This window comes from Cornus florida, unplaced genomic scaffold (assembly GCF_030987335.1).
Source record: "Cornus florida cultivar Cherokee Brave unplaced genomic scaffold, ASM3098733v1 CherokeeBrave_3.0.0_Hap2_Chr01, whole genome shotgun sequence".
Classification (NCBI taxonomy): Eukaryota; Viridiplantae; Streptophyta; class Magnoliopsida; order Cornales; family Cornaceae; genus Cornus; species Cornus florida.
The window spans coordinates 119,688,762-119,699,133 of record NW_026775571.1 but is presented as its reverse complement, the minus strand read 5'-3'; the positions used below and the strand labels follow the sequence as shown (position 1 = coordinate 119,699,133).

At 34.4% G+C, this 10,372-nt stretch overlaps 2 protein-coding genes across 2 annotated transcripts; both read right to left on the bottom strand.

Moving 5' to 3' along the window:
• Window positions 1–1,048: 1,048 nt before the first annotated feature.
• Window positions 1,049–4,894, bottom strand: LOC132267269 (uncharacterized). The gene is made up of 2 exons (XM_059768391.1): window positions 4,413–4,894; window positions 1,049–1,706 (listed from the first exon to the last, which is right to left on the bottom strand). The coding sequence occupies exons 1-2, from the start codon at window positions 4,693–4,695 to the stop codon at window positions 1,354–1,356; spliced, it is 636 nt and encodes a 211-aa protein (XP_059624374.1). The 5' UTR covers window positions 4,696–4,894; the 3' UTR covers window positions 1,049–1,353.
• Window positions 4,895–7,163: 2,269 nt separating this feature from the next.
• On the bottom strand, window positions 7,164–8,739 carry LOC132271184 (probable F-box protein At4g22030). The gene has a single exon (XM_059772519.1). The coding sequence runs from the start codon at window positions 8,560–8,562 to the stop codon at window positions 7,291–7,293; it is 1,272 nt and encodes a 423-aa protein (XP_059628502.1). The 5' UTR covers window positions 8,563–8,739; the 3' UTR covers window positions 7,164–7,290.
• Window positions 8,740–10,372: the final 1,633 nt, after the last annotated feature.

Genomic DNA, 10,372 nt, shown 5'->3' with positions numbered 1-10,372 from the left:
GTCTATGCATGCGGTTTCCACCGCCCCTCTAAATAATTGAAGTCCAAAGATGGGTTAAAACGACGGTCTATCATTCTAAATATACCATTATGTACCGTCTCCAGCCTCTAATCAGATCCAATATGTAGGTCTCCTGTCTAGTCAAATGGAAGACCAGGTCAATGCGAAATGGAAGGAAGCGAAGCACAAGCTTGGGCTTTTGAGACTCAAATGAAGGAGATGAGAGCGACCCTAGTTCAACATGCTCTAGTCTCTCCAATTCGAGTTTTCTGGTGCAAAATATCCCGTGATTGTCTGTACGTGCATCCTGTTGTCTAGAAGCAAATTGGGTCACCATTAGAAACAAAGGTATGAAAGAGCAAGAAAGGTTTTCTTTGGGTCAAATTGGACGAACACACCGTCATATGTAAAAATTGAATTGACGCGGCCTAGATGCCGCAGTTTCCTCATGAAATTAGGCTCATCCGGATAAATTCACGATAGAACTCCAAGCCTTAACCCAACCGTAACCCATGGACAACTTGAAAGTCCACGGTTACAGAGTTATCTACAAAATGTAGTTCAACACTTTATCTGTATCAGAAGTTTCGAGCGGGAGATATACAGATAGATATCATCATCATAATGAAATCCAAGACAAGGCCACTCAATAAGGAATGTTGGGCTGAATATGTATATCCGTTAAGTCCATCCAGCCTATCTTTTTTTCTTTCCCCCGAGTAAAATAATATGATCACCAAAACACAAGCAAAGCCAACAAGAAACACCTCTTCCAAAAGTTGACAGTAGCCATCAAAAGGCAAGGCTGCAAAGAAACACGTAAACAAAATAAAATAACGAAACCCAAACACAGAACAACAAAGGATCCTTATCAGTCCAATGCTCATAATTTGAGCAATCCCACCAGGTCCTATAAATGAGCACCAAGAGAGTCAGTCAAATTCCAAATAAACTGTTAAGCAATTTGAGGAGGTTTACTATCAATTCCATCACACAATTTATTGATCCTTATATAGCCCATTTATCACTATCATGAAAGGCCTCTTCATTAGAAGTCAAACAGCAGAAAAAAATCATTTATTACAGATATACTGTAAAACAATCATATCACAATTCTTCTGGACAATATTAATTAATTTTCAGCATTACAAAGTAATAAACCCAAATTTTAGTTCCTTTACTATTTTTCTCGTTTTCTCCCCCGCATCTTCTCTCAATCCTTGCAATCATGCATTGATATGACAACTAAACTATGATCAACAAAAACACATAATACTAAGGAAAATGTAATAGAGACTGTGTGCTGCAACAGGTGTGGTTTTCTTACATAACCTTCTTGCTACCAAAAAGTGACTATTTCTGATCCAATGACTGCAACTGGGTATGGAGGTTTTGATTGTCCTCGAGTAAACGATCATACTCAAGTAGAAACCCTTCAGACTGCTTTTTCAGAGCAACTGCATTACCTTCTGCTTCGTTTGCCTCCTTTGTTTTGGCCTCGAGTTCTGACTCCAGCGCCTTTGCCTTCGCCCGCAATGCAATCATCTCTTCCTCCAAGGCTTTGATTTCTTCCAAACCTCCAGTTTTTCCATCCTCAAAACCTCGGTTTTGTTTCTTTACAGTCTCCATGCTCTTCCTCCGCATTCTGAGTTCTCTGATATAGTGGTGTAGCCTATCTATCATCAGAGCGAGGAATAGGGAGAAGCCTGAATATGTTTATCATAAGTTTTAGTAGTGGTAAAAGGGTTAAAAGAAAACTTCATTGGGAGAATGGTATACACACCGAATATCACATGCACTAAGAGATGGTTAAACGATGCGAGGAAGCATATTATCTAACTTTGAAATTAACTTTATCATGTACTGACAAGGTTAGTACAAACCTAGTCCTACATCTCAAAATTGAGATATGGATGAGAGAAGTAACAAGATGCATGACAAATCAATGAAACATTAAAGCCTTGCATCTGAACACGGAATTTGACAGCAAAGTAAGTGGTGCAAGTTGGTATATCTAGCATCAAGTAAAGATGAAGACAAGATGTTCCACCAATGTCATCGCCCAAATTATAACTTTTTTTTTTTTTTGGACTTTAACAGATGTTTATTCTCAATATGAAATGTAGACATAAAAAAATAAATAAGTAATGGAAGGCAATAACAATATGATACTTCACAATAGTCACAAGTATAGACTAGGAAGCACGGACACTCCAAAATGGGCGAAGAATCCGTGTCGGATACGCGTCGGACACGCCCCGACACGTGTTGGACACGCCAAAAAACGTGTCTGAATTTTTTATTTTTTTTGAATTTTCGGACACGGCACGGACACGGCACGGACACTCTGCAGACACGGACACAGACACGGCATGGACACTTCTGGAAATTTTTTTTTTTTTGAATGCTGATATGTTCTTTTTTTTTTTTTTTTTTTTTTTTTTTTTTTTTTTTTGTACTAGCCTTTTGGTATTGTAAATGGTAAAAGTCCTAGGTCAAATGATGGATGTGAATAGATGATAGTACACTGACTTGTTTTTGTATTTTTTTTTGGGACTAGCCTTTAGGTTTTTGTGAATGTTAAGTGCTAACAGTAAAGTCATGAATGTTAATAGTCCTTTCTGTCTATGCTTTTGTATTTGGAGTAAAATTGCAATGATGATTAAATGATGCTAGTTATTATTCTAATGTCTTATTTTTTATTTGGTTTTATAATTCTACAACATTGTTCTTTTATAGTTTATTAGTTATGAGTTATGATTTGTGTTTTTTTTTTATTGTGAAGTTCATGAAAATTAGTAACACTAAGTAATTTTTAAAGTACTACATTATATATATATATATATATACACTATTCGCCGTGTCCGTATCCTAATTTTTTTGGATTTGCCATGTCGCTGTGTAAGTGTCGTGTCGTATCCGTGTCCCATATCCGTGTTCGTGCTTCTTAGAGTATAGATAAATATGGTACATGTTCAAATGAGAATTTCTTTTCTCGTGGTCATCTCTATATATCTGATATTGAATGAAAAACAAAAGAAAATTCAAAATGAAAGGGGAAATCCAAATAAGTAAGAAATTTCTTTTTTCAATATGAGGTTCATTCAAGTTAGTTACAACCTTAAAAATAAGTTAGTTACAACCTTAAAAATAAGTAAGAAATTTCTTTTTTCAATATGAGGTTCATTTGAAGGAGAAACTTGTTCTAAGTTGAGATGATATTTTAAAGCTTAGCTTACCAGGGGAATTTTTTTCAATATTATTCCACTAAAGTATACCCTCTAATCATCCACCCAACCTAAACATTCTGCATTTTCACATTCATTCAGAACTTAAGAAAGAAGGAATGTAAGAAAGAATGAAAAGGGCTATTCCAAGGAGAACAAATTACTCCATCCAAAAGGGAAGAACAAAGTTTCACAGAACAAGCAAAAAAAAAAAAAAAAAAGGTTTCTACAATATATGGAGGATACAAGTCACAATGATCATAAAAGGAAAAGAAAAAAGATAAAAAAAGGACAAGTGCTCAGTATATAATTGACAACACATATCACAATGACGTTAACTCCAACAAATTTGTAAAACATCAGAAAATGTGTCACTAATGTTATTTAACATTGAAACGTCAAAACTATTAAACAAAGGAGGAAAAAATACAATCGAATAATCTACCTTCCAAAAGCTGCACAATGGCAGAATAGCTTGTTAAACTCACAGCTTCAGATTTTCATATTCCTGTAGTTACACAGTTCATGTTTATCATAGTTAACCCAAACCTTCTTTTTTTGGTAAACTATGAACTAAATCCTAATTGAAAATGCTTTAAATATATAGGCAACTCCTAATGTAACTTTTCTTCAAGGTGGTATATACCGGCGATAACCACCTTTATATGAAATCAACTCCTAATGTAACTTCTTTTTCCTTCTTGGTTCTTGGCTACACAGACACTACTACTAAAAATTTCTAACTTTCTCCAAAATTATACCCTCTAATCACATGATCAACTTAGCAAATTTACACTCCACACCAATTCAAAAAAATTGCAAATAGCTAAAAGAGATTCAAGTTAGCTACCAGAGATTAGGGTTATCTTCTCATATTTTTGTTAAGTTCTGAATTAAGATTAAGGTAACAAACTTCTCCACAAGATCCAGTTTAATGTACGGATAGGGACAATAAATCACATTTTGCAGACACAATTATCTGAACCATACACACAAAATTAACATCGACATGCCTATAAATTGCAACAATTATACATTGTTACCCAACTATAGATTCAGAACGAACTACGCATATGCAAATTTATACTATGTATTATACTATGTAAATGCAAATTTATACTATGTATTATACATACATATTTCGTATATGTGTATAAATGTAAGAAATAGAAGAATTGTTTGTACCCATAAGAGAGGTTTCGAGAAGATGCTTGGCCATGAGAACCTGATCCGTCGGATTAACGACACCATCCTCGATCCAACGGTTCTTGATATTCATCATTGTGTAAGCACTCGACAGCATCACAACGATCACCGTCCCAGCGACGGTCTTCACAACAATCGGTCCACGACCGCGCTTCAGCCGATCCAAAGTCATGATCACCAGCTTCCTCAGGGGGGTTTTGAACACGAACATGATTATCAGACCCATCTCGGCCACTATCAACGCGAAGAGAAGTTGAATCATATTGACGGCGGCGGCGGAGAATTCAGATCATAGAGGTTTACGATGATAGATTGGAAATTTTAACGGTAGTGATGAGGAGTGTCTGAGTTGTTATCATAAGATGGGATTTGCGGAATTAAAGAGAGGGCTAGAGTAGAAAGATCAGGGAAAAAGAAGAAGAAAAGACTGGCAAGTGTTAACAGAGAAACTGAATGGGCGTCCATTTTTCTTCCCAACTTCAGAAGACTAAATTTTCTTATTGGTCCTTTAATTTTAGTTTATTCGTTTACAGGACATCTACTTTCTCAAATTACTGATTTTTTTAATTTCTTTTATTAGGATAAAATAAACAAAGGATTAATTTCACGGGCATCACTTTAAGTTTGACCAATTATTATATAGAAACATTGTTCAAAAATTATTATTATTCAGACTCCAAATAATTTTTCTATTAATGACACTGTTAAAAATGTTTGAAAAGACAATTTTACTATTAATTTTTTTTAATGTCTTTTATTATAAAATATCAAAAAATTAAAAGGTCTAAAATGCCTTTACCCTCACTATAAATTTCACCGTGCAGCGACCATGGTCGCTGTTATCGACGACCTGGAAATTAGTTGGAATTATTATTTTTTATCTCCGGCTAATGTCTATGGTAATCTGCAGGCACTGAACTTTTTCAACATGTGACCAATTCAAATCTGATACTTGGGTTTGACCAGGAAAAACAAAATTGTGCAAAAATTGCAGTGAAACTACATGTCCATATATATATGCACATCAATACACACTCTGATGGTTCCGGCATTGAGAGAGAAGAGGCGACAAAGTGGTAGCCGGTGATGAGGAACCATTAATGGCCTCCCCGCGCCTCTTCTTTGCCGACAATAATGAATAAGAAGAAAAGAAAATAAAATAAAAAAGAAAAATTCTTTGCCGACAGTAATGAAGAAGAAAAAGAAATTAGAAAATAAAAAAGAAAAGAAAAGAAAAAGAAAAAGATATAGAAAAGGTGAAGAAAAGAAAACAGGTGGTGTTTTTGATACGAAATATATATATAATGAGAAATATATATATATATATATATATATATATATATATATATAAAGAATAATTTTAAATTGGAGGTGGGTATATATATATATATATATATATACATATATATATATATAAAGAATAATTATAAATTTATATAATAAAGGTTAAATAATATTCAAGTCATTTCAACACTTTTTAAAATCAATAGATAAGTAGAAGGGTAGTATTGTCATTTTATATATAATAAGTTATCTGACACATTTGAAAAGTAACTTTTAGAGTGTAAGTAAAAAACGGAACAAACATTTGAACTGTGAGTGATAGTTATTTTCTAAAAATGTTTTAATGTGATATTTAGTCAAACCTAAATGAGTGTCAATAAAATTAACCTAAAAAAGTGAAAAGTACAATAAAAATTGTGTACAAAATACTCCCAGACTATAAAAATTGTGAACAAAACACTCCCAGTGTTTAGTATGAAAATTGTGCCTGACATTTTTGTTTGCAAATGGCTCTTAATATATGTGTTGGTCAATTCTCACCAATTTTATAAATAAAAATCTAAAATTATATTTTTATTTTTTCTTTTTTAGGGAGAATTATTTTATTTTATTTTAAAGGTATTTTAACTATTTCAATCTTCAAATTAAGAAAATATCTTTATTTGATAAATTTTAATAATACAGATTTTTTTTTTTTAAATATCAAGAAGGTTTTTGCACATTTTGTATGTAACAATAAGTATTAATAGAAAAAGATAAGAAAAATGATGGAGAAATTCAATCTACATACGCATGCGTAATTATAAAACTTATCAGTTACTATTGGTTAACCACCATATTAAACACTCCAATGATTTAATTAATATCATTGGGTTTACAAATCTTCTCACATCTTAGGTTTTGTTGTTCCATTCCACGAGCAAACATTCAGCCCAACACTACAAGTCTACAACTACAATTGAAGTTTTGGGCCCCATGAGAGAAATCACATAATCCGCATTCTTTCGGCGGCCCAATACTTCAGTTGAAGTGTTGGGCGAGTGTATCACCATACCTCATTTTCAAAATGACAGTTTTAATTATATTATCTTTCAGTAATATTTGATGACTCAATAGACTCTTCCATGACCTTAAAGAAACAGACATTGCTCTGATACATCGCAAACACCATTAACACTTGCCCACCACTTCTCTCTTTAGTTGAAGTGTTGGGGTTACGTATCACAGCTTATTCTTATTTTTAAAATGACAGTAGTTGTGATTATTATATACAACATTTGTTGCTCAATGTCTGACTCATCTTTAATGGGCATGAGAACTAAAATTTTCCCACATATACATTTTTTATAATATAGCTCCATACTCACTGTTGTTTGCCTTTGGAATTGTTTGAATGGCAAGTTAAAACAATGGAATAATTCAATTTTCATAAGATGTCAATACATTGAATATTGAATGAATCCAATTACCTATTCTATGGGCTGATTTATAGACATTAATTGTTAGTGTTAGATAGCACAAGAATGTACTACAAAATTTTTAACACAAGTACTGTAGATGAACCACTGGAGTATCAGAAAAGTTTGCTTGCGAACTCTTCCGTCACCTCTCCCTTTCTTGAGTAAGCAGTTAGATCCTTTAGCTCTGATAAGCTCCTTCCCAGCTGCAAAGCCACCTTCATTTCAAACAACTCCCCGTTCTCTATCCTCCCAACTTCTCTATCACTCAAATTAGATTCAATAGACTCTTCCATGAGCTCAAAGAAACCGGCATTGCTCCGGTACATCTCAAACACCATTCCCACTTGCCCACCATGCTCTAATGTGTTCACAATGCTTGCCAAAGCACCACCAACAATACCGAGCATCGCAGCCCATGAACCATGAGAAGGAGATCCCACAAAAGCAGAGCCAATAGCTGCTACGCCTGTCAGCAAAGGACCAGAAATGGCTAATACTCTGTTAAGTTTCAAGGCTTTCTCACCCAACCTCAAATAATCTGCTTTGTCCTTCCTCTTCAAAACCCCAACTATTTCTCTCATTTCCTCATCCAATTCTCCATTCCATCCATTCCTACCAACCCCTTTTGCTTGTCTTCGTCGCTGTTGTGGCCACCACACTGCAGGTTCAATGGTAGATGGGAATTTGTCGAGCATCGCGCCTAGTAGAGGAAGTGGAAAGGCCTTGTCAAGAGCCAAAACTTTGTCCATAAAGTCCTTCACATCAACGACTGTGGGTGTGCCAGTGGACATGGTTGTCTGAATTTGGCTTTGGAGCTGCTTAAACAACCTTGCAGCGTTTCGCTGTTCTTCAACAAGTTGGGAAGGTTGAATCTTGTTCATGATGGACAACATCCCAGTGGCTGCCAAATACAACACAGTAGAAGACAGCTTGAGTCCCATTAAAGGGGCACCAACATTAGCACCTGAAGCTGCAATACCAACCATGGTTGCAGCACCAAGTGTAATTGCGTTTATGGATGTTAAAAGTAGGCTGTTCCAGTTGTTTCTCTGCTCTCCCATGTTCTTATGCATCTCCACTCTGTCTGCAACGGCCTCCATGATCTCGTAAAGCTTAACCATCACCATAGGATCCGCAGCATTAGTATCAAATCTTGTATTTTTGGGAGAGTTGGAATGCTTTTCAATGTGGGTAGTGTTTGTACTTGTGTAACCACTTCTCAACTCCAATTCCTCCACCAAGCCTCTGGTGGAGAGGTTGGGAAGTGAGAGATGAGTTGTCCGGAGTGTTGGTACATTGATTGCCCCTCTGATCATCCCTCTCCGGCAACATGAGGAAAGATAACTGGATGAAGACATCACACTTGATGCTTGAAGGGTTGACATGTATGCTTAATTAACTTTTGTTGTGGCTAATTAGTTTTTCGTATTGAAACTTTTCAAGGGTTAGGCTTAGGAGAATCTAGTGTGATCAGGTTGCGATGTTTTTGTGTGGTGAATGGATTTAGGCTTTGATGAGTGATATTTGGGGTTGTTTGATGGTCTATATATATAGAGAGAGGAAGGGGTTGGGAGAAGGAGACAAAAGGCGGAAGAAGTCTATTAGTCAAGGTTTGAATTGAATGGTTATTTTGGTTGCTTGGGATTTGTGGCTTCACTAACTTTGAGAATTCAACACACAATTTAACAAGTCAACCTTGATACGGCCAACGTAGCAAAGACTGAGACAACTCAACTGTTTTTTGTCTCGCCCTTTTTATTTTTTTATTTTTTTGTTTTCATTTTTGTTTTTGTTTTTGTTTTTTTGTTTTTTGTCTGTTTTTTTCCCTCTCGCAATTAACGCTTACCCTGTACTTGGAAGACACAATCCTCTTATCTTTCTTAGTAAAGGGAGAAGAAACACCACTAAGGATTTTGTATTTTTTTTCATTTTTTCGTATTTTGAAGACTGCTAGAAAATTATTTTTCATACAAATCATTTTAACTTTAAAAGATTGAAAATGATTTATAAAAAAAAAATTTCGTAAGTCATTTTTCACAGGCTATCTTGAGTCATTTCACCATCCATATTCTTATTGAACCCCTATGTTCATCTAACAATTTAAAAATATAATTTTCAGTCTCCTCTCTATATGTATATAAAGAGTGAGAGGAGAGAGTAAGATAGGAGAGAGGAAGATGGACAAATTTGGGTTGGTCGAGGAATAGATTTGGGTCGAGAACATGAGAGAGAGTGGAGAGAGAAAGTAATGATAAGGAGAGGGAATGATGTTTAGCGAGAATAAAGGGAAGGATTGTTTAGAGGGGAGAGAAAGTAACAAGGAGAGAGGGGGAGATGGTTTAGGAAGTACTATTCTGCATTGGTCAGAAACATTGAAAAAAGAGAATTAATTATGGGTACTATTTGTGTTAGCGAGGAACACTCAAAAAAAGAGATGGTTTATGAACTATTACCCATAAATTAAAACTAAAAAAATATATTTTACATAAAAATATTTTACTTAAAAACTATTATACAAAGAAAACATTTTTAGAACTTAAATTCGAAATAGTTTACACCATCATAACACACAGAAATTATGATTTATATGTATTGTGGAAACAAGACCACATTGTCATGCATATTATTTTTTCATATTAAATTGTGTTGTGGGATTTGATTTTATCTATCTATGCGGTAAGCATAACATTTTTATTGAACTATGTCCATCTAACAATTAAAAAAATTCATAGGCTACTTTGGGTCTTGGGAATTTTTTATTTTTTTTTCAACTAAGTACTCACCCATGCTTTTTTTTATCTTATTTAATTTATTGAGACTTCAACTTTAGAAGTAAAAGTCATAACACTCCCCTCAAGCTAGCGATAATAATGAAATATGCATTTCAATTAATTTAGGGCGAATTGTAAAAAACCTCCCCTTGACTATTAATTAGTTGTAAATAACTCTCTTAATTTTTTTTTTTTTTTTGGGAAAAAACACCCCTCAACTATTTTGAGGGGGTATTTTAACTGATGTTTAATGATTTTTTGAGGTAATTTTTTGGACCAAATTACCCCTCAAGAGTTTGTCCTGCCATAAGAACATATTCTTATTAATACTAGATTAGGGAATAAAAAGAATTGGATTTTTATTTAAATTAACTCTTGACATAGCAATGTTTTGAATACGTGAGGTTGGCAGGATTTTGATGCA

Coding starts and splice junctions, on each gene's coding strand:
- LOC132271184 (XM_059772519.1), bottom strand. CDS start 8,562: ATGTCAACCCTTCAAGCATCAAGTGTGATGTCTTCATCCAGTTATCTT.
- LOC132267269 (XM_059768391.1), bottom strand. CDS start 4,695: ATGATTCAACTTCTCTTCGCGTTGATAGTGGCCGAGATGGGTCTGATA. Junction 1,707..4,412: donor TCTCGAAACCTCTCTTATGG/GTACAAACAATT, acceptor AAACATATTCAG/GCTTCTCCCTATTCCTCGCT.